Genomic DNA, 24,741 nt, shown 5'->3' with positions numbered 1-24,741 from the left:
TGTGCCTAAACAGTGGAAAAACCCCAATTCTAACTCCAACCCTAACCCCAACACACCTTTAACCCTAACCCCAACCCTAACCACAGCCCTAACACCAACACACCCCTAACCCCAACACACCCCTAACCCTAATCCCAACCATAACCCTAACCACACCCCTAACCCGAACCCACCCCTAACCCTAATCCCAACCCCAACACACCCCTAACCCTAATCCCAACCCTAACCATAACCCTAACCACACCCCTAACCCTGACACACCCCTCACCCAACTGTAAACATAATCCAAACCCTAACCCCAACTCTAGCCCCTACCCTAACCCTAACTTTAGCTCCAACTCTAACCCTAAATTTAGCTTCAACCCTACCCCTAACTTTAGCCCCAAACCTAACTTTAGCCCCAACCCTAACCCTAACTTTAGCCCCAACCCTAACCCTAACCCTAATGGGAAAATGGAAATAAATACTTTTTTTATTTTAGTATTTTTCCCTAACTAAGGCGGTGATAAAGGGGGGGTTAATTTACTATTTATAGCAGGTTTTTATAGCTGGGTTTTATGTTTGGCAGCTGTCACACACTAAAAGACGCTTTTTATCGCAAAAAATAGTATTTGTATCACCACATTTTGAGAGCTTTCATTTTTCCATATTTTGGCCCACAGAGTCATGTGAGGTCTTGTTTTTTGCGGGACGAGTTGACGTTTTTTGGTCGCCTTTTATTCCAATTTTTGTTAGGCAGAATGAACAAAAAACAGCGATTCATGAATTTCTTTTAGGGGGGTGTTTATACCGTTCCACATTTGATAAAATTGATAAAGCAGTTTTATTCTTCGGGTTAGTATGATTACAGCGATATCTCATTCATTTTTTTTATTGTTTAGGCGCTTTTATACAATAAAAACTATTTTATATAAATTTTTTATATAAAAAATAATTATTTTTGCATCGCTTCATTCTGAGGGCTATATCTTTTTTTTTCCGCTGATGATGCTGTATGGCAGCTCATTTTTTGCTGGACAAGATGACGTTTTCAGTGGTACCATGTTTATTTATATCCGTCTTTTTGATCGCGTGTTATTCCACGTTTTGTTCAGCGGTATGATGATAAAGCATTGTTTTTTACCTCGTTTTTTATTTATTTTTTCACGGTGTTCACTGAAGGGGTTAACTAGTTTGGCAGTTTTATAGGTCAGGTCATTACTGATGCGGCGATACTAAATATGTGTACTTTTATTGCTTTTTATTATTTACATAAAGAAATGTATTTATTGGAAATATATATATATATTTAGGAATTTTTTTTTTATATTTTTATACAGTGTGATTTTTTTTTTAATTTACTTTTTTACATTGTCCCAGGGTGGGACATTACTAAATAGTGTCAGATCGCTGATCTGACACTTTGCACAGCACTGTGTCAGATCAGCGATCTGACAGGCAGTGCTGGAGGCTTGCTGGCGCCTGCTCTCAGCAGGGGCTCGCAAGCCCCCTCCCTGCAGGACCCGGAAGGACCCCCACCCCCATCTTGAATCCAGGGCTGGCATGGAGAACGGAGGAGACTCTTGGAACAACGCAATCACATCGCGTTGTTCCGAGGGTCTCAGGGAAGCATGCAGGGAGCCCCCTCCCTGCGTGATGCTTCCCTATGACACCGGAATGATGCGATCATGTTTGATTGCAGTGTTCCGGGGGTTAATGTGCCGGAAGAGGTCCATGACCGCTCCTGGCACATAGTGCCGGATGTCAGTTGTGATAATCAGCTGACACCCGGTCGCGATCGGCCACGCTCCCCCCATGAGAGCGGCTGATCGCATATGACGTACTATACCGTCGGTGGTCATACAGGCCAAGGCCACCTCGACGGAATAGTACGTCTAATGTCAGAAAGGGGTTAAATTAGATTTTTGGTTTAAATGTAATATTTTACATTTTGGGGTAATTTTTTTCGTATCACAATTTATATAAAAAAGATTAGAAATGGTGTCATTTTCCCATTGGTTACAGGGGCTAATTTAGATATACTGTATAGTTTTTTATGGAAGACTTTTTAGCAGCCTCATTATCAGCACAGCCTTGATTTCTGTCATGGGTTTACCACCACAGAGAGGAGCCAGAACACCGCAGCATCTGATTTCTCCTACTCCTGCACTGGTACAGGTTTCTTTTAGCAGTGCAGGGGTCAATCTGCTCAGTTGAGAGCTCTTGAAAGCTTTCCTGCATGATGTTCTCAGCTGTTCACTGTTAGCCACTCCCATCTCCTATATAATCTGAACTCTGGCTAGCACTCATTGCCAGAGCAAGCTCATGCTGCATGGTTGGAGATGGTGGTTAGTGGTTGTTGTTTGAAAAGGCGTTTGGTGGATTTTTCTGAGACTGTGACGAGATTTTTGGTGTGTGCTAATATCCTTCTTTTCCTTCTTTGGTTTTACCCATGCTCCACTCCACAGTGTTTACCTCTGTTATTTGTGTGAGTATATTTGTATGATTGGTATTTTCCTTTATCCCTGCTTGTATTACCTTTTTAGTCTGGTTGGTGTATTGTGGTACACTACTACTTCACTCTTCCCTGGGTGGGGGAACGGTACAAACTGATGGCGGATTTAGGAGCTAGGGCAAGGTACATGGCTCCAGCATCTTTACCATTCGAAGTAATCTGGAGAACAGGGCAAGCTAGGGTGCCCTTAGCATTAGGGACAGGGAAGAAGCACCTGACAACAAAGTTGTGACAATTACAATATCAGATAACACTTCCATACACAGCTAATAACAGAAGATCTAACAATCACAATGGGGGATGTCACAGCTGACCCTGATCCCCCTTCCTTTCATTAGTATGTCTGTCTACTTTCAGATTGTAGGTGCTTCAATACCCATCATGTTAGTTGACTAATGACCAAGTGCAAAAGATAGTCTGAGTTAGTCTATTGTTGTTAATGGACATATAGATATCCTGAAAGAACAAAAAGAATGAATCTAGAGTAGACTCGTTGGCCCGTGTGAAAATTGCAAGATTTCTAATTTTTTTCCCAGATTGTGATATTAAATCTAAAAATTAATAATTTTTACATTCTAAAACTGGTATTTTACTCAAGAATTCAAAAAAGGAACTGCCGGATTAAATTGTGGCAAATATATTAAAAATGAACACATTGTATATACATTTGGTTCATTTTGAACTAAATTATTTCTATGCCTTCTATAAAAAAGGTTTAGACTTCAAAATTTGTACCATTTTCTGACTTTATGCTTAGCAAGGTTCACAGTGCAGCTCAGTTCCACATCAGGAGGTCAGCACTAGAGATGGGTAAATCAATTCGCTGGACTCCGGTCCATGGGCCAGGTCAGTAGTCTCTGGCACTGGACAGGAGGCTCATGGATCTATTATGTCCTGGGATCCATGGTGCAGCTTTTGATTAGCCGGGATCCAGTAACATTTTGCATACAATGCACCGCAATGATGACATTGCACCATAAAAGGTAAGAGTTTTCATGAGTCTCATGTCCAGTGACCAGAGACTACCAACCGGGCCAATGGAAGAGTATCCCACAAATCGATCTACCCGTCTCTATTCAGCACGCATACTGACAGGCATTTGCCAATATGCGGCCATCTACGCTGCTCACTGCCAAATGCTTAAGTAAAAGTGGAGCAAGGAAAACCTCTTTAATAAACTTGGTACAAACTTCTTGGCCACGATGGACCCAGTAAATTATGCAAACTTTTTTTAACTTTTGGCAAATATGTTCCAAAAAGTAAATATTTGGGGTAAATTAAGACTTTTTTTGTAACTTATTATGAAAATTGTAACTCTCTGGGGCTCAATATACACCAAAGACAATGACTTGATTGATTTCCCAGGTATTAGTTGGTGTCATAGAGGAAATCAACACTGTAGGAGAAATCAGGGATTATATGGTGCCCAAAAAATTAAGCTGTCACCCTGTACTACATGGCTGTGCAGAATGCTCCAAAATGAAAGCTGCTCTGATCATCCTGATGAAGGAATCATGTATATGATGCCCATTTAACCCAATAGGGCATATATTAACTGTGGTTATCCTGGTTGAAAAATGTTTATTAATCATTCACTTTTATTTGCACATCTAAAGCCTTTTTTATTATTATTGTGACCTTCACTCCATTCACTGCCTACTGATGTAGTAGCCAGTCATGCTCACTATCCTCCTCTCCCAAAATGTCTATAAGACTTTGTTTTTGGGATCAGTATCGGTCATATCATTTTCTTACTGAGATCTCTACTTTATTTTGTAACCATATTAAATAACTGATTGTCACCTTTTAACACAGGAAATTGTTAAAAGACAAAGGGAAACCAGCAGCGCCCCCCGTTGCTAGAAAAGGCTTTGCCCATCTGATACCTGCGAAACAGGAGACTCCTAAACTTTTCAAAACCATAATGCAGGCTGCAGCTAACAAACGCTTACTACAGCTTGTGAAGCAGCAACAGGCGGCTGAACAGGTAAGAAGTGATCATAATGCAGGATGCAAAAAAAAAATTATGTTCATGCACAACATAACTAGATGCCTTCATACGCATTACATTAAACTTAACCCCTTATGGGACCGGCAATTTTTCATTTTCGATTTTTCGTTTTCCCGCTTTCGTTTTTTTCCTTCTTTTTTTGTAAGAACCATATTTTGTATTATTATTTTTTTCGTCAACATACTCGAATTAGGATTGTTTTTTCAGTATGAGTTACAGCTTTTAATGATCCATAGCTATAGACAAGAGACATCGACTGCACATCCGAAACTTACATGTAAAAATATTGTGGCCAAGCAAAAAATTACAAAACTGATTCTTAGTTTAACATTCTGATCAGACTTCATGAAGCCCACTACCACATCATGGTGAACCTCTTAGTAGGTCCATGACCTCAAAGGTGCGGTGGCATGTGCGGACCACCCCTAAAGCAATGGTACACCAGCAGGGGAAGCGATGTGGTGCCCCACAGGATCCGTGCTGCATAGTAAAGCCCCCATTGCACCAGCCCACAGTCACCGAACCACAGCAGCAATGACCAAGTGATGGGCGCCATCTTGAAGATTTTTAAATGTCGTTTTGATGCCTAACAACAGGCATTTGAGACATTTGCTTTCTGGATGTGTGAAACTTTGGCCAAATCATTCATTTGCTTATATCAAGTGCCTGTGTAAGTAAACAATGTATAAAGAGATCACTTCTATTCTCATCCATTCATTTCACACACCTCCCCCAAGCACACACTGCCCCTTGTACTTATTAAGAGGCTAATCAATCATCACCAGCATAGATGATGGATTGTGATTGTACAGTCCATTTCTCCTATATTAGATCGCCACGATGCGTTTCGCCCATTGCTAATTTCACTGGGCTCATCAGGAGGATTTTGAGGATGAGGCGCTAGTAGGGCATCGCGCACCACAATGCACTTCCAGACACAACTTCGAAACATGATTTCTCACTGCCGGAGCATTGCTCTGGCGTCATAAAGAAATCGACAGGCTTATCTTTTAATAGGTCGCATATATAGTAATGGTTGAGGTGGGGGAGTGGATATTTCTGACAGGTTCCCTTTGAAGATGACCTAGTGCCCAATGTGAAAACTGCAATATTTTTATTTTTTGTTAATTAAAGAATGTAATATGAAAAGATAAAAAAAAAGTTATTAATTTAAAAATGTTGTAAAAAAAAAAGCCTAATATATAAACCTGATTTAAACAATAGGTTATTTTCTGATGACACATTTTTCTTAGTAAAATATATAAATATGAGTCATAATCTTACTTTCCCATTTTAAAGTGTAAACTTCCAAGGTCAGCAGACTTGCGCACAAGGTCGCCGAAGCATGGTTTATACGGAGAGGAAATTATAATTCTGCCGTTAGTGATACATTTCTACAGAAAGGTCGATAGATGCATCACACAGCAAAGATGATGGATCGCCATTCACAAATACAGCAGGAGAAAAGACTGATTGTATAGGCAGAGGAATTATAATATGGAAGCCACCAAGAGCTGGGCAGACGGTGTACTACGGAAGCACATAAATGAGATTATGGGAAGAGACTGTATGGTCCACATATCGATAGAGTTGCTAATTCAAGTCACTTTGATGCGGTGAATTATTATTTTTGCTTTAAACTTTAAAGCCACTCTAGATCCAACTTTGCTTCAATAGAAAGTGCTTCATATTGTCCGGAAACAGAATGCTACTGACTTATACAAAATTGGTCAGTTTTATGTCTACGCCATGATACAAGAAACTTTTACTAATCCTATTGAAAGACTTACCAGAAACTCATCTGCAGTGTCAATGTTTAGAAGGCGGCAAAGGTGTGCATTAATGGCTAGACACAGAGCTGCCGAGTCCAAGAAAAAATCTGCTAATTTTGATTTTGTGGTAAATTGGCATTTATCAGGTCCCATTGAGGAATACAATAAATTAAAGGGGTTGTCCAGGCTTGACGTTCAAGTCTGCAGTCACTCTATATGAATACTCACAGTGTGCACAGTGGGCGCTGTCAGGATTCTCTGGTGTCGAAGCAGTGGGGAGGCAGGCACTTGACTGCAAGGTTGCGATTTGCATAAATGCGGTCACGAGCCGACTAGACATGTGTGACCTCGCTTAATACAGGTGAATTGAGCAAGGCATGTCTAGTCAGAATGTGGACGGAAGTATGTACAATACAGACCAAAAGTTTGGACACACCTCATTTAAAGATTTTTCTGTATTTTCATGACTATGAAAATTGTACATTCACACTGAAGGCATCAAAACTATGAATTAGCACATGTGGAATTATATACTTAACAAAAAAGTGTGAAACAACTGAAAATATGTCTTATATTCTTGGTTCTTCAATGTAGCCATCTTTTGCTTTGATGACTGCTTTGCACACTCTTGGCATTCTTTTGATGAGCTTCAAGAGGTAGTCACTGGGAATGGTCTTCCAACAATCTTGAAGGAGTTCCCAGAGATGATTAGCACTTGTTGGCCCTTTTGCTTTCACTCTGCGGTCCAGCTCACCCCAAACCATCTCGATTGGGTTCTGGTCTGGTGACTGTGGAGGCCAGGTCATTTGGCGTAGCACCCCATCACTCTCCTTCTTGGACAAATAGCCCTTACACAGCCTGGAGGTGTGTTTGGAGTCATTGTCCTGTTGACAAATAAATGATGGTCCAACTAAACGCACACTGGATGGAATAGCATGCCTCTGCAAGATGCTGTGGTAGCCATGCTGGTTCAGTATGACTTCAGTTTTGAATAAATCTCCAACAGTGTCACCAGCAAAGCACCCCCACACTATCACACCTCCTCTCCATGCTTCACGGTGGGAACCAGGCATGTAGAGTCCATCCGTTCACCTTTTCTGCGTCGCACAAAGACATGGTGGTTGGAACCAAAGATCTCAAATTTGGACTCATCAGACCAAAGCACAGATTTCCACTGGTCTAATGTCCATTCCTTGTGTTCTTTAGCCCAAACAAGTCTCTTCGGCTTGTTGCCTGTCCTTAGCAGTGGTTTCCTAGCAGCTATTTTACCATGAAGGCCTGCTGCAAAGTCTCCTCTTAACAGTTGTTGAAGAGATGTGTCTGATGCTAGAACTCTGTGTGGCATTGACCTGGTCTCTAATCTGAGCTGCTGTTAACCTGTGATTTCTGAGGCTGGTGACTTGGATAAACTTATCATCAGAAGCAGATGTGACTCTTGGTCTTCCTTTCCTGGGGCGGTCCTCATGTGAGCCAGTTTTTTTGTAGCGTTTGATGGTTTTTTGCCACTGCACTTGAGGACACTTTCAAAGTTTTCACAATTTTTCCGACTGACTGACCTTCATTTCTTAAAGTATTGATGCCCACTCGTTTTTCTTTACTTAGCTGCTTTTTTCTTGCCATAATACAAATTCTAACAGTCTATTCAGTAGGACTATCAACTGTGTATCCACCAGACTTCTGCACAACACAACTGATGGTCCCAACCCCATTTATAAGGCAAGAAATCCCACTTATTAAACCTGACAGGGCACACCTGTGAAGTGAAAACCATTCCCGGTGACTACCTCTTGAAGCTCGTCAAGAAAATAATAATTAATAATAATTTTTATTTATATAGGACCAACATATTCCACAGCACTTTACAATTAAGCGGGGACATGTACAGACAATAAATTCAATACAAATTAAGACAATTTACACAGTGACATTTGGGGTGAGGTCCCTACTCACAAGCTTACAATCTACAAGGAAATGGGGGGGATACAATAGGTGAAAAGTGCTTGTTATTTCAGGTCTGGCAATTATAATAAATAGGAATTTTCATATAAAGCTGCATGATCCGGTTATCAGCCCGTGTGTTTAAGTGCAATAGTCAAGTATCAAGTGCAGTTATCATGTGCAAGGAGGGTGTGGAGACAGATGAATAGTAGGGTGCAGATTCAGAATAATATTTGGAAGGAGGGAACAGGGCAAAATTAATTTACTGAGTAGTTGATGTGGTAGACTTGTTTAAAGAGATGGGTTTTCAAAGTGCTCTTGAATAGGTTGGGGCTAGGTATCAGTCTGATTGTCTGGGGAAGTGCATTCCAGAGAGCTGGCGCAGCATGAGAGAAAGTCTTGGAGACGGAAGTGCGAGGTTCGGATTACGGGGGATGTTAGTACTAGGTCATTTGTAGAACGGAGGGCACGTGTAGGGCGATAGACAGAGATGAGAGAAGAGATATAAGGCGGTGCAGAACTGTGGAGAGCTTTGAGGGTGAGAGAGATGAGTTTATACTGGACCCTGTAGCGAATGGGTAACCAGTGTAATGACTGTCACAAGATGGAGGCATCGGTGAAGCGGCTGGACAGAAGTATGACCCTGGCTGCCGCATTCAAGATGGATTGGAGAAGGAGAAAGTTTGGTAAGAGGGAGACCGATCAGAAGAGAGTTGCAGTAGTCCAAACGAGAATGAATAAGAGTGACAGAAAGAGTCTTAGCAGTTTCAAAGGTAAGAAAAGGTCGGATTCTGGAGATGTTTTTAAGATGCAGGTTACAGGAGCAAGTGAGTGATCGGATATAGGGAGTAAAGGAAAGTTCGGTGTCGAATATGACCCCAAGACAGCGGGCATGCTGCTTGGGAGTTATGGTTGAACCCTCCAGGGTAATTTCGATGTTGGGTAGAGTGAGGATAGTAGAAGGGAGAAACACAAGAAGTTCCATTTTGGAGAGATTTAGTTTCAGATAGAGGGAGGACATGATGTAAAGGTACCTTCACACTCAGCGACACTGCAGCGATACCGACAACGATGTCGATCGCTGCAGCGTCGCTGTTTGGTCGCTGGAGAGCTGTCACACAGACAGCTCTCCAGCGACCAACGATCCCGAAGTCTCCGGGTAACCAGGGTAAACATCGGGTTACTAAGCGCAGGGCCGTGCTTAGTAACCCGATGTTTACCCTGGTTACCATCGTAAAAGTAAAAAAACAAACACTACATACTTACCTTCCGCTGTCTGTCCCCGGCGCTGTGCTTTCCTGCACTGGCTGTGAGCACAGCGGCCGGAAAGCAGAGCGGTGACGTCACCACTGTGCTTTCCGGCTGGCCGGCGCTCACAGCCAGTGCAGAGAAGCACAGCGCCGGGGACAGACAGCGGAAGGTAAGTATGTAGTGTTTGTTTTTTTTACTTTTACAATGGTAACCAGGGTAAACATTGGGTTACTAAGCACGGCCCTGCGCTTAGTAACCCGATGTTTACCCTGTTTACCAGTGAAGACATCACTGAATGGCATCACACACGCCGATTCAACGATGTCTGCAGGGAGTCCAGCGACGAAATAAAGTGTTGGACTTTCTGCAGCGACCAACGACATCACAGCAGGATCCTGACCGCTGCTGCGTGTCAAACTGAACAATATCGCTAGCCAGGACGCTGCAACGTCACAGATCACTAGCGATATCGTTCAGTGTGACGGTACCTTTAGAGACAGCAGACAGACAATGCTTGGTATTTTGAATTAGGGTAGGGATGATGTCAGGGGAAGATGTGTATAATTGGGTGTCGTCAGCATAGAGATGATAATGGAACCCAAATCTGCTGATTGTTTGTGCAATAGGGGCAGTGTATAGAGAGAAGAGCAGGGGGGCCTAGGACTGAGCCCTGCGGAACTCCGATAGTAAGAGGACGAGGAGAGGAAGAGGAGCCGGCAAAAGATACAGTAAAGGAGCGGTCAGAGAGGTAGGAGGAGAACCCGGACAGGGCTGTGTCCTTGAGGCCTATAGAGCTGAGCATAGTGAGGAGGAGCTGGTGATCCACAGTATCAAATGTGGCAGAGAGATCCAGGAGAATCAGCAGGGAGCAATGACCATTGGATTTAGCTCTTATTAGATCATTAGAGACTTTAGTGATGGCAGTTTCAGTGGGGTGTAAATAGCGGAAACCAGATTGTAAGGGGTCAAGAAGAGAGTTATCTGAGAGATAGCGGATTAGACAGGAGTTGACCAAGCATTCCAGGAGTTTAGAGATGAAGGAAAAGTTAGACATAGATCTGTAGTTAGCAATGCAGTTCTGGTCCAGGGATGACTTTTTAAGTAAAGGGGTTATCATTGCATGTTTAAATGAGGAGGGAAAGATACCTGAAGAAAGAGAGAGGTTAAATATTTTAGTCAGGTGAGTGATGACCACTGGTGAGACTGCAAGAGATGTGAAGGAATGGGGTCACTGTTGCAGGTTGTAGGCCGAGCAGAAGCAAGGAGCATGGAAGCTTCTTCTTCTGAAACAGACTCAAAGATGTCTAGTGAGCTTGAGGTGCGGCAGGGAAGGGGATCCAGGCACTGACGAGATTGGGCTGAGATATCCTGAAGGATGTGGTTGATTTTTTCTAGGAAATAAGTGGCCAGATCCTCACCGCTGAGGTTGGTGATGAGGGCATGTACTTTAGGTTTCAGGAGGGAGTTTAAGGTTTCAAAAAGTGTTTTTGGGTTATTGGATAGTGAGGTGATGAGGGTGGTGAGGTAGGATTGTTTGGCCTGATGAAGGGCAGAGCTATAGGTTTTGAGCATGAACTTATAGTCGATGAAGTCTTCTGCCAAGAGAGATTTTCTCCACTGCCGCTCTGCACACCTTGAGCAACGCTGAAAAAAGCGTGTTTGCATAGTCTAACAGGGTTGCCGTTGTCTGTGTCGGGTCTTTCTGCGTGTAGAAGGTGTTGCTTCATCTAGGGCATTCTTCAGTGTATTATTGAAGTGTGACAATGCTAAATCTGGACAGGAGAGGAAGGAGATGGGGGCTAAAGATGTGTGGAGATTGTCCATAAGCTGCTGGGTATTAATGGTACGGGTATTCCGATAATTGTGGTAAGTGGGGGTGTCCCGCGTGAGGAGATGATTCTTGACAGAGAAGGAAAGAAGGTTGTGGTCCGAGAGTGGGAGAGGCGAGTTAGTAAAGTCGTGCAGCGAGCCAGGACAGCAGAAAATCAGGTCCAAAGTATTCCCATCCTCATGCATAGGAGAATTAGCAAACTGTGAGAGGCCGAATGAAGAAGTTAGAGAAAGAAGATGAAAGGCAGATTGTGAGAGGGGATCATTCATGGGGATGTTAAAGTCTCCCATGATGGGGGTGGGGATGTCACAGGGTAGAAAGTGAATAAGCCAGGTGGCGAAGTGGTCTAGAAACTGGCAGGAGGAGCCTGGAGGGCGATAAACAACAGCCACTCACAAAGAGAAGGGCTTAAAGAGTCTGACGGCATGGACTTCAAAGGAAGGAAATGTAAGGGAGGGATCCAGGGGAATGACCTGGAAAGCACACTGTGACACATGCGCAGCCGTACTATGTCCCGGAAGTTTTTCACTGTGTTCCGGGACATAGTTCGGTGCACTAATGCTTTTCGGCTTGCCCGCAGTTGGGCAAAGCATACTGTGCGTGCGCAAGGCAAGATTGCTTTGCGCACGCGTGCACTACGGAGGAAACAGACTCATATTCAAGATAATATTGCAGCCAGCGGGAAAGGAAGGGGTGCATGAAAAGAGAGAAAACACTGTCCATCGGACCGGACAGACAGCCCGCCAAATTCAGGTGACAGAGTCCCTCTAACTAATTAGCATAAGGCCAGAGCAGGCATTACTATGCAGGGTAAATAACCAATGCTGAACAAGGCCATAAAACAGTGGGGAAAAAATAGCTTTGAACACTTTAAAGCAGAAACCAAAAAGAGAAAAGAAAAAAAAAGCACCACAGGAGTGATGGATTAAATACCATGAAAAAAGCTTGCTAGATATGGTTCTGTTCACACTTGTCAGACAGAGCACACAAATGGATGATGGATTAAATACTATGAAAAAAGCAATGCCAAGAGTGTACAAAGCAGTCATCAAAGCAAAAGGTGGCTACTTTGAAGAACCTAGAATATAAGACATAATATCAGTTGTTTCACACTTTTTTGTTAAGTATATAATTCCAGATGTGTTAATTCATAGTTTTGATGCCTTCAGTGTGAATGTACAATTTTCATAGTCATGAAAATACAGAAAAATCTTTAAATGAGAAGGTGTGTCCAAACTTTTGGTCTGTACTGTATATGTCCAGCCGCTCCCATCACCGGCAATGCAGAATCCTAACAGAGAGCATTGTATGCGATGTTAGGATTCACAAGTCTAAAGTCGCATAGAGGGACTGCAGAATTAAACGCCAAGCCTGGACAACCCCTTTAAGATATTCAGAAGACAGCTCTCTCCCAATTCCCCCCCCCCCCATACATGAGCACTTGGCTTAATAGAGCATCGTGTGTGTTTCAGAGGGCAGAAAGGACAAAGTCACTTCCAGACACCTCTAATAGCAGCCTATCTACCCTGAAACTAAAAGGATAGGAAGTTAAAACATTTCCATAGCCCAATCATACTCTCCTCAACAACATCGGTTGGGGAGTGTGAGGAGACCCCCTACACATCAGATAGTTGGCCAGACCCAACAAAATAGATGGGCTGTCTAGCTAATGTTCTTAGAAGTTCCACTAAAATAATCTCCATAATTATTCTTTCAAGTAGAATAGAATTTTATACTAAAGCAGACTTGTCAGGACTAGAGAGACTGTGCCCAAATTTTGTCCCGGTTTTTTAAACCCCCAAACTACTGTACGTAGCTTCTACTATTAAAAATTGCCACAACATTACAAAAAAAAAATGATATAGAAGTTAAGTGATTGCAGGTTCAAGACCACAAGTGCACTAGTGGGACACAGAAAGTAATTTTTTAAAAAAGTTACATTTTTCAAAAATAGAAAAAATTAATAAAGTGAAAACAAAAGAAAAAAAATCACAAAATGCCAGGGTTGCTGTTTCTGGGCTACTTATTCTCCTCAAAAACTATTTTGGGGAGGTTAAGTGGCCCAGAAACAGCAACCATACAAAAGCAACAATAAAAAGTAATAAAAAAGTTATATTTATTCACAAAAAAACACTGCTATAAAGCTATCAACAACAAAAAAGGTCATCATTATTAGAATATAATATAGTTTTTAAAGGAGTTTTAAAAAATATATTTAAAAAATTATAAAATATAAAAATGTCTACAAGTTTGTTATTACCTTAGTTGCACCGACTAGCAGACTGAGTTTGACATGCAATTTTTTTCATAATGAATACCATAAAAACAAAATAAAAAACATGCAGAATTGCTGTTTTTTATTTATTCAATTGACAATAACTTGTCATTAGATACATGCTGCCCGAAGCACAGGCAGCATAAATCAGGGCCCAGCGGTGCAGCTACTGAGAAGTATGTTTTACTATGAAATTTTTGCCGTGCTTCAGAGAAAACATAGTGTAAAAAGCCGGCCGGGGACTAGACTATAGGGAGACACCTGACTAGTCTGATGATGACTCTAGCTGGCGTTTCCCCATCCCTGTTGTGAATTCTGTGGCCAAGCTCCCTCCTGTGGTCGTGAGTGGTACTTTGGCTGGTTCTGTCTATGAGCTTCCTTTGGTGGATGAGAGTGGTACTGCGGCTTCTGAGTTTCCTTCCACAGGTGATGAGGTTAAGTCGTTAGGTGCTGCTCTATTTAACTCCACCTGGTGCTTTGATCCTGGCCTCCAGTCAATGTTCTAGTATTGGTCTTGCTTCCTCCTGGATCGTTCCTGTGGCCTGTCTATCCTGCATAAGCTAAGTTCTGCTTGTGTTATTTTTGTTTGCTATATTTTCTGTCCAGCTTGCTATATTGGTTTTTCTTGCTTGCTGGAAGCTCTGAGACACAGAGGGAGCACCTCCGTACCGTTAGTCGGTGTGGAGGGTCTTTTTGCCCCTCTGCGTGGTTGTTTGTAGGTTTTTGTGTTGACCGCAAAGCTATCTTTCCTATCCTCGGTCTATTCAGTAAGTCGGGCCTCACTTTGCTAAATCTATTTCATCTCTGTGTTTGTATTTCATCTTTACTCACAGTCATTATATGTGGGGGGCTGCCTTTTCCTTTGGGGAATTTCTCTGAGGCAAGTTAGGCTTATTTTTCTATCTTCAGGGCTAGTTAGTTTCTCAGGCTGTGCCGAGTTGCATAGGGAGCGTTAGGCGCAATCCACGGCTACCTCTAGTGTGGTGTGATAGGATTAGGGATTGCGGTCAGCAGAGTTTCCACGTCTCAGAGCTCGTCCTATGTTTTTGGTAAATGTCAGGTCACTTTGTGTGCTCTGAACTTCAAGGTCCATTGTGGTTCTGAATTACCTGTTCATAACAGTACTGGAGGCCCAAAGTACTAATGCTTCTCAATAGAGGGAAAAGAGAAGTTCTGAGACCATTTTTTTTTCTTTGCACTGTGTTCTGTCTTTCTTTTCCCCTTTACATCAGGGTGGTTCAGAACACAGGTGTGGACATGGACATTCAGGGTCTGTCCTCTTTGATGGATAATCTCACTATAAGAGTACAGAACATTCAAGATTTAGTGGTTCAGAATCCTATGTTAGAACCTAAAATTCCTATTCCTGAGTTATTTTCTGGAGATAGAGCTAAGTTTTTGAATTTTAAAAATAATTGTAAACTATTTCTGGCTTTGAAACCCCGCTCCTCTGGTGACCCAGTTCAACAAGTTAAGATCATTATTTCTTTATTACGTGGCGACCCTCAAGACTGGGCATTTTCCCTTGCGCCAGGAGATCCTGCATTATGTAATATTGATGCGTTTTTTCTGGCGCTCGGATTGCTGTACGACGAACCTAATTCAGTGGATCAGGCAGAGAAAAATTTGCTGGCTCTGTGTCAGGGTCAGGATGAGATAGAGATTTATTGTCAGAAGTTTAGAAAGTGGTCCGTGCTCACTCAATGGAATGAATCTGCGCTGACAGCTATTTTCAGAAAGGGTCTCTCTGAAGCCCTTAAGGATGTCATGGTGGGATTTCCTATGCCTGCTGGTCTGAATGAGTCTATGTCTTTGGCCATTCAGATCGGTCGACGCTTGCATGAGCGTAAATCTGTGCACCATTTGGTGGTAGTATCTGAGCATAAACCTGAGCCTATGCAGTGCGATAGGACTTTGACCAGAGCTGAAAGGCAAGAACACAGACGTCAGAATGGGCTGTGTTTCTACTGTGGTGATTCCACTCATGCTATCTCCTTAGTACGGTACAGTCGAAATTTCTTTTGTCCGTTACTTTGATCTGCTCTTTGTCTTCCTATTCTGTCATGGCATTTGTGGATTCAGGCGCTGCCCTGAATTTGATGGACTTGGAGTTTGCTAGGCGCTGTGGGTTTGTCTTGGAGCCCTTGCAGTGTCTTATTCCATTGAGAGGAATTGATGCTACGCCTTTGGCCAAGAATAAGCCTCAGTATTGGACCCAGCTGACCATGTGCATGGCTCCTGCGCACCAGGAGGATATTCGCTTTCTGGTGTTGCATAATCTGCATGATGTGGTCGTGTTGGGGTTGCCATGGCTACAAGTCCATAACCCAGTATTAGATTGGAAATCAATGTCTGTGTCCAGCTGGGGTTGTCAGGGGGTACATGGTGATGTTCCATTTCTGTCTATCTCATCATCCACCCCTTCTGAGGTCCCAGAGTTCTTGTCTGATTACCGGGATGTATTCGATGAGCCCAAGTCCAATGCCCTACCTCCGCATAGGGATTGTGATTGTGCTATCGATTTGATTCCTGGTAGTAAGTTTCCTAAGGGTCGACTGTTTAATTTATCTGTACCTGAGCACGCCACTATGCGGAGTTACGTGAAGGAGTCTTTGGAGAAGGGTCATATTCGCCCGTCATCGTCGCCATTGGGAGCGGGGTTCTTTTTTGGGGCCAAGAAGGATGGTTCGCTGAGACCTTGTATTGATTACCGCCTTCTAAATAAAATTACGGTCAAATTTCAGTACCCCTTGCCGCTGCTGTCTGATTTGTTTGCTCGGATTAAGGGGGCTAGTTGGTTCACCAAGATAGATCTTCGTGGTGCGTATAATCTTGTGCGTATTAAACGGGGCGATGAATGGAAAACAGCATTTAATACGCCCGAAGGCCACTTTGAGTACCTGGTTATGCCATTCGGGCTTTCTAATGCTCCATCAGTGTTTCAGTCCTTAATGCATGACATCTTCCGAGAGTACCTGGATAAATTCCTGATTGTATACTTGGATGATATTTTGGTCTTCTCGGATGATTGGGAGTCTCATGTGAAGCAGGTCAGAATGGTGTTCCAGGTCCTGCGTGCTAACTCTTTGTTTGTGAAGGGGTCAAAGTGTCTCTTTGGTGTTCAGAAGGTTTCATTTTTGGGGTTCATTTTTTCTCCTTCTACTATCGAGATGGACCCTGTTAAAGTTCAGGCCATTTATGATTGGACTCAGCCAAGATCCCTGAAGAGTCTGCAGAAGTTCCTGGGCTTTGCTAATTTTTATCGTCGCTTCATCAATAATTTTTCTAGTATTGCTAAACCGTTGACTGATTTAACCAAGAAGGGTGCTGATGTGGTCAATTGGTCTTCTGCTGCTGTGGAAGCTTTTCAGGAGTTGAAGCGTCGTTTTTCCTCTGCCCCTGTGTTGTGCCAACCAGATGTTTCGCTTCCGTTCCAGGTCGAGGTTGATGCTTCTGAAATTGGAGCAGGGGCTGTTTTGTCGCAGAGAAGTTCTGATTGCTCGGTGATGAAACCATGCGCCTTCTTTTCCAGGAAATTTTCGCCTGCTGAGCGTAATTATGATGTTGGCAATCCAGAGTTGCTAGCCATGAAGTGGGCATTCGAGGAGTGGCGTCATTGGCTTGAAGGAGCTAAGAATCGCGTGGTGGTCTTGACTGATCACAAAAACTTGACTTATCTCGAGTCTGCCAAACGGTTTAATCCTAGACAGGCTCGTTGGTCGCTGTTTTTCTCCTGTTTTGACTTTGTGGTTTCGTACCTTCCGGGCTCTAAAAATGTGAAGGCGGATGCCCTGTCTAGGAGTTTTGTGCCTGATTCTCCGGGTTTGCCTGAGCCGGCGGGAATTCTCAAAGAGGGGGTAATTTTGCCTGCCATCTCCCCTGATTTGCGGCGGGTGCTGCAAAAATTTCAGGCTAATAGACCTGACCGTTGCCCAGCGGAGAAACTGTTTGTCCCTGATAGGTGGACGAATAAAGTTATCTCTGAGGTTCATTGTTCGGTGTTGGCTGGTCATCCTGGAATCTTTGGTACCAGAGATTTGGTGGCTAGATCCTTTTGGTGGCCGTCTCTGTCACGGGATGTGCGTTCTTTTGTGCAGTCCTGTGGGATTTGTGCTCGGGCTAAGCCCTGCTGTTCTCATGCCAGTGGGTTGCTTTTGCCCTTGCCGGTCCCGAAGAGGCCTTGGACACATATTTCTATGGATTTTATTTCGGATCTACCGTCTCTCAAAGAATGTCGGTCATTTGGGTGGTTTGTGATCGCTTCTCTAAGATGGTCCATTTGGTGCCCTTGTCTAAATTGCCTTCCTCCTCTGATTTGGTGCCATTGTTTTTCCAGCATGTGGTTCGTTTACATGGCATTCCAGAGAACATCGTTTCTGACAGAGGTTCCCAGTTTGTTTCGAGGTTTTGGCGAGCCTTTTGTGCTAGGATGGGCATTGATTTGTCTTTTTCCTCGGCTTTCCATCCTCAGACAAATGGCCAGACTGAACGAACCAATCAGACCTTGGAAACATATCTGAGATGTTTTGTTTCTGCTGATCAGGATGATTGGGTGTCCTTTTTGCCTTTGGCCGAGTTCGCCCTTAATAATCGGGCCAGCTCGGCTACTTTGGTTTCGCCGTTTTTCTGCAATTCTGGGTTCCACCCTCGTTTCTCTTCAGGGCAGGTTGAGTCTTCGGACTGTCCTGGTGTGGATACTGTGGTGGATAGGTTGCAGCAGATTTGGACTCATGTAGTGGACAATTTGACTTTGTCCCAGGAGAAGGCTCAATGTTTCGCTAACCGCAGTTCGTGTTGGGGATTTGGTTTGGTTGTCATCTCGTTATATTCCTATGAAGGTTTCCTCTCCTAAATTTAAGCCTCGTTTCATTGGTCCATATAGGATTTCGGAGGTTCTTAATCCTGTGTCTTTTCATTTGACTCTTCCGGCTTCTTTTTCCATCCATAACGTGTTCCATAGGTCATTGTTGCGGAGATACGTGGCACCTGTGGTTCCATCTATTGATCCTCCTGCTCCGGTTTTGGTTGAAGGGGAATTGGAGTATATAGTGGAGAAGATTTTGGATTCTCGTGTTTCGAGACGGAAACTCCAGTATCTGGTTAAGTGGAAAGGTTATGGTCAGGAAGATAATTCCTGGGTCTTTGCCTCTGATGTCCATGCTGCCGATCTGGTTCGTGCCTTTCATGTGGCTCATCCTGGTCGGCCTGGGGGCTCTGGTGAGGGTTCGGTGACCCCTCCTCAAGGGGCAGGTACTGTTGTGAATACTGTGGCCAAGCTCCCTCCTGTGGTCGTGAGTGGTACTTCGGCTGGTTCTGTCTATGAGCTTCCTTTGGTGGATGAGAGTGGTACTGCGGCTTCTGAGTTTCCTTCCTCAGGTGATGAGGTTAAGTCGTTAAGTGCTGCTCTATTTAACTCCACCTGGTGCTTTGATCCTGGCCTCCAGTCAATGTTCTAGTATTGGTCTTGCTTCCTCCTGGATCATTCCTGTGGCCTGTCTATCCTGCATAAGCTAAGTTCTGCTTGTGTTATTTTTGTTTGCTATATTTTCTGTCCAGCTTGCTATATTGGTTTTTCTTGCTTGCTGGAAGCTCTGAGACGCAGAGGGAGCACCTCCGTACCGTTAGTCGGTGTGGAGGGTCTTTTTGCCCCTCTGCGTGGTTGTTTGTAGGTTTTTGTGTTGACCGCAAAGCTATCTTTCCTATCCTCGGTCTATTCAGTAAGTCGGGCCTCACTTTGCTAAATCTATTTCATCTCTGTGTTTGTATTTCATCTTTACTCACAGTCATTATATGTGGGGGGCTGCCTTTTCCTTTGGGGAATTTCTCTGAGGCAAGTTAGGCTTATTTTTCTATCTTCAGGGCTAGTTAGTTTCTCAGGCTGTGCCGAGTTGCATAGGGAGCGTTAGGCGCAATCCACGGCTACCTCTAGTGTGGTGTGATAGGATTAGGGATTGCGGTCAGCAGAGTTTCCACGTCTCAGAGCTCGTCCTATGTTTTTGGTAAATGTCAGGTCACTTTGTGTGCTCTGAACTTCAAGGTCCATTGTGGTTCTGAATTACCTGTTCATAGCACATCCCGTTCCACTTGATTGACAGATTCCTCCCAATGTACAAACATGGGAGATACTTGTTGTCAATCAACTAGAGCGGGACAGGAAGAAGCTGACTGTGGACCGCACCGGACTAGTCAGGTCTAGTGTGACTTTTCACACTATGCTTGCTCTGAAACCCTGCAACGTTTCAGAGTAAAACATGCCTGGCTGTAATCGTGCAACCAGCCTTGGTTTAAGGGGGTTGTCTTGCTGAGCATAAGTCAGCAGTTAATCTATAGGACTGAAGATTTGTGAATCATCATAGTGTGCACAGAAAGGATTCTCCGATGCCGGAAGCAGGCGGTCATATGACCGCAAGTATGTGATTTGCACACTTCCGACCACATGGTTTTAGTCAATATACTTGCATTGAGAGAGGCAGCGCACATTTAGTTGGCTTGCACCCACCCGCCGCTCCCGACACTACCACCAGAGAATCATCACAGCACTGGGAGCATTCACAAGTCTGCGGTCACATAAAGTAACCGCAAACCCATACTCAAATGCCGGACAACCTCTTTAATAATAATTTGCATGGTTCAGGCAGAATTAATCCAATGACAGGATTCCTTCCTATAATAAAAATACAGGGTGGGCCATTTATATGGATACACCTAAATAAAATCGGAATGGTTGGTGATATCAACTTCATATTTGAGGCACATTAGTATATGGGAGGGAGAAACTTTTCAAGATGGGTGGGGACCATGGTGGCCGTTTTGAAGTTGGCCATTTTGGATCCAACTTTATTTTTTTCAATGGGAAGAGGGTCATGTGACACATCAAACTTATTGAGAATTTCACAAGAAAAACAATGGTGTGCTTGGTTTTAACATAGCTTTATTCTTTCATGGGTTATTTACAAGTTTCTCTTTGTTTACAGCCATTGACATGTCGCAGAGGTTAACTCGTGAGGAGCGGATAGAAATTGTGTTGATGTCTGGGCGAATGCAGTACCCGGGTCATTGCAGCAGATTTCAATGCAAGACACCCTACGCAAGATAACTGTCACCATTCCCATGTTATTTAGGTGTATCCATATAAATTTTAGGTGTATCCAATAAATATTTGGCCCATCCAAAAACGTTTGCCTCATCACCGAACATAATGTTCTGTGTAAACTGAGGGTCCTGTTCCAATTTTTGTTTTGCCCATTCTGCAAATTCAGTGCGCCGATCTTGGTCACCAACCATTCCCATTTCATTTAGATGTATCCATATCTCATACGGTGACAGAAAAATAAAAAGTTGTGGCTCTTTGAAGGCAGGAAAGCAAAACAAGGCAAATAAAATAGTTGCGTCCTAAAGGAGTAAATATCCTGCCCCCCATCAGTTTATATTTTATCTAATATTCCCTTTGGCAGTGAAGCCCGAAACAATAAAAACTTTTGTGTAAATGAAATGTAATTTTTAAGACTCACGTTCTGCCTCCATCTTCTGCCTTCTCATATTGCTACCGAGATCTGTTCCCAGATTTCTTTGTATTGCAATGTCTTAGTCGTGAGCGGCTGCATCGCTTACTTTCCATTTTCATGACATATTTCAACATAATGGCTCAGATTTATTTGTGGTAGAAGTCAGAATTGGACTTTGATGCAGCAGACGGAGGAGGCGGCCATTCCTATAGCTTATTAATCCAACAGTGACTACTACAATTTGGCCTCTGCCCTGATGCACTGAATATAAGACGGCGGCGTACCGACTAAATATGTAACCATTTAGGATGATGGGTGGCAGCCGCAGAACATATACAGCTTTTAATGTGACACTGCTTTATTATTTATTGCTTATTTGAATACAAACAATGCATGTTCTTCACTTTTTTAAGGAAAAAAAGGAGACTAAAGCTGAAGAAGCGGCTGTGGACAAGAATAAAATGCCCTTAAATCAAGAGAAACCGGAGAAAAGTGAGGATTTGAAAGCACAGGAAGCCGGCAAGCAAACACTACAGAGTAATGATGGGAAGATGGATAACGTCATCACATCCAAAACAGATGGACCGGCAGACGGAAAGAACAAATCCTACATTATAACAATGTCTCCTTCAGCTAAGGCTGGAGAAGGAGAAGTTCTCACCGTGGAAGTGAGAGAATCCGAAAAGAAAGCTTAGCACCATCATTAGAGCGGTCTATCAGCAGGCTCGGCATATTGTGTACATTTATACTTTACAGGGTTTTTCCACGCTTTATTAAAAATTGTAATCTTGCCATTGATTGAAAATTAAATGGGTTGTAGAACATTAATAAAAAAAAGGGTTTGCTCTCTTTCTTACTTTTTAAGAAATAGTGAATGTCTTAGTCATGGGTTAGTGGAGATAAAACTAGTAGAAAAGAAGCGCAATAGGGTCTTATCCACTTTTTTGTTTTTGTCCTGATGAAGAGGTCATGTAGAACCTTGAAACGCGTTGCCTTTTAAAACCTTAATATTAAACTTTTGGGATTTTACCTCTGCCTTGAGTGTTATCAGCAGCATAAGTGAAATACACCACCGGCTTGCACGTCTTTTTTCTGGTCTTAGTCATGGGTTATGTCTCTCAGTTCTTCTTAAAGCATACTTGCTCTTTTACATAAAACCTGTATGCATGGGCATTGAGAACTGTTGATTTAAAAAAAATTGTTCATGCTTGAGGTACAAGTTTGAATTCATACTGAACACTGTCAGGATTCTCCAGTGCCGCCAGTGCCAGAAGCAAGCGGTCATGTAACTTGCTCCCGGCATACTCACAGACACATTACAACTAGGTGTGTCCAGCCTCATTGAATTCGCTTCTATTTCGTGAGCCCCTTCACATCTATTCAGCACGTGACACACACCTGCCCACTCTCGGTATCAGAAAATCCTGACAGTGCACAGTGAGTGCATCATGAGAATATAAAAGTCTGCAGTCACATGGTGTTTAAAATGGCAGACACTTTAAGCCTGGACTACCGCCAGATACCATCATACAAACAAAGATCCAGGAGTAAGTGGTAAGTAAACAGAAAAGGGTGTCTGATTTGAAATTTTGGGGTTCGGTCTGGAAATCTAAAAAAAATTGGGGGGCCAGGTCTGGGGGGTCTGAAATTGTTTTTTGAGGGTATGGTCTGTGGTCTGAGTTAATTTAGTTGTGTACTCTAGGGTTGAAATTAATTATGGCAATCGCTCTTGGGTCTTAATTCATTTTGGTGTCTAGATTAGGCATTAAATGAATTTTCATATCTGGATTGTTCATTTATTTTAAGATTGGGTCTGTGATCTAAACCAAAGGGGTGTGCTCAGGGCAGGCGTCAGCACAGGGCGCACCCGGGCAAGTGCTGGGCCCTGAGGAGGTTGGGGGGCCACTCACCATGGTGGACACTGGCACACTATGGGGGCCCGATGCCTGTGCCAGTGCGCCGGCGCCCGCAAGTGGACCCCCCTGCTTGCTCCGGGCCCTGGCACTTGCTTACCTCTCCCATCTCCACTGCTGCAGTGTCTTACACTTCTCCTGACGTTCAGGACAGATGGTGCAATGACGTCACTAGTGTGCACCCTCTTCCTGAGCAGTCACAGTGCAGAGAGCCAGGAGATGCTGACGCTGGGGAGTTCAGAGCAGAGCAGCGGCTAGCGAGGAGAGGTGAGTATTTCATTTATTTATTTTTTTAATGTTTGTAGCATCTTATGGGGTCAATTTCATAAGGAGCAGAATATGGCGCCAATTATATATGGAGCCAATTATATATGGAGCAGCATATGAGGCCAATTATATATGAATCATCTTTTACATTTTAAAAATGATAAAAAGGAAGGTGGGCCATAGTTTGGGCACCCTTGGAGATTTGTGTGCTCAAATAACTTTGATGAAGGTTTCAGACCTTAATTAGCCTGTTCGGGTTATAACTTGTTCACTATCATTGTTGGGAAAGGCCAGGTGTTGCAAATTTCCCATCTTTATAAAAACCCAGCCACCTCTAAAATTGTGCCAAAAACAGCCATGGGTTATTCTAAGGAGCTGCCTAGCACTGCTAGGATAAGGCTATAAGAAGATAACACAGAGTTTTCAAGTTTTCCTTTCCTCAGTTTGCAATGTAATTATAAAATGGCAGTTAACAGAAACAGTGGAAGTCAAAATTTCAGTGAGAGCTACTCATAGGATTGCAAGAGGGCAAATCAGAACCCCCACTTGACTACAAAAGACCTTCATAAAGACTCTGGAGTTGTGGTACATTGTTCTACTCTTCAGAGACATCTGCACAAATATGGCCTTCATGGAAGATTTATCAGAAGAAAACCTCTCCTGCGTCCTCACCATAAAATGTAGCATCAGAAGTATGCAAAATAACATCTAAACAAGCCTGATGCATTTTGGAAACAAGTCCTGTGGACCGATGACATTAAAATAGAACTCATTGGCCACAATGACAAAAAAAGGCCACAGAATTTCAGGAAAGGAACATCACGCAAACCATTAAGCATGGGGGTGGATCAATCCTGCTTTGGGGTTGTATTGCAGCCAAAGACAAGGGGAACATTTCACGTGTAGAGGGAAGAATGGGTTCAATGAAATTTCAACACATTTTTGATGCAAATATAACACAATCTGTAAAAAATCTGAAGTTGAAAAGAGGATGGCTTCTACAAATGGATAATGATCCTAAACACACATCAAAATCCACAACAGACTACCTCAAAAGGCGCAAGCTGAAGGTTTTACAATGGCCCTCACAGTCCCCTAATCTGAGCATCATTGAAAATCTGTGGCTAGACCTCAAAATAGAAGTGCATACATGACTACCAAGGAATTTCACAGAACTGGAAGAATTTTTCAAGGAAGATTGAATGAAAATCCCTCAAACAAGAATTGAAAGACTCTTGGCTGGCTACAAAAAGCATTTACAAGCTGTGATACTTGCAAAAGGATAGGTGCCAATCATGCAGGGTGCTGAAATTTTTGCATAGACCCATTTTTCTTTTTGTAATATTTAAAATGTAAAATATGACAATGTATACTAGATGGTGGCCCGATTCTAACGCATCGGGTATTCTAGAATATGTATGTCAACGTAGTATATTGCCCAACTACGTAGTATATTGCCCAACCACGTAGTATATTGCCCAGCC

General features: G+C 43.1%; 1 protein-coding gene across 2 annotated transcripts in view; it reads left to right on the top strand.

The window, feature by feature from the left end:
• Positions 1-21,903, top strand: part of CNGB3 (cyclic nucleotide gated channel subunit beta 3) — a 249,308-nt gene extending 227,405 nt beyond the window's left edge. For both annotated transcript variants that reach the window (XM_069731577.1, XM_069731576.1), the window contains 2 exons: positions 4,310-4,481; positions 21,491-21,903. In XM_069731577.1, the coding sequence (XP_069587678.1) occupies positions 4,310-4,481; positions 21,491-21,772 (454 nt within the window). In that variant the 3' untranslated portion in view covers positions 21,773-21,903. The remainder of the gene's footprint in view (positions 1-4,309; positions 4,482-21,490) is intronic.
• The last annotated feature ends 2,838 nt before the right edge of the window (positions 21,904-24,741 follow it).

This window comes from Ranitomeya imitator, chromosome 6 (assembly GCF_032444005.1).
Source record: "Ranitomeya imitator isolate aRanImi1 chromosome 6, aRanImi1.pri, whole genome shotgun sequence".
NCBI classification, from domain to species: domain Eukaryota; kingdom Metazoa; phylum Chordata; class Amphibia; order Anura; family Dendrobatidae; genus Ranitomeya; species Ranitomeya imitator.
This window is presented reverse-complemented; position numbering and strand designations above follow the sequence as displayed.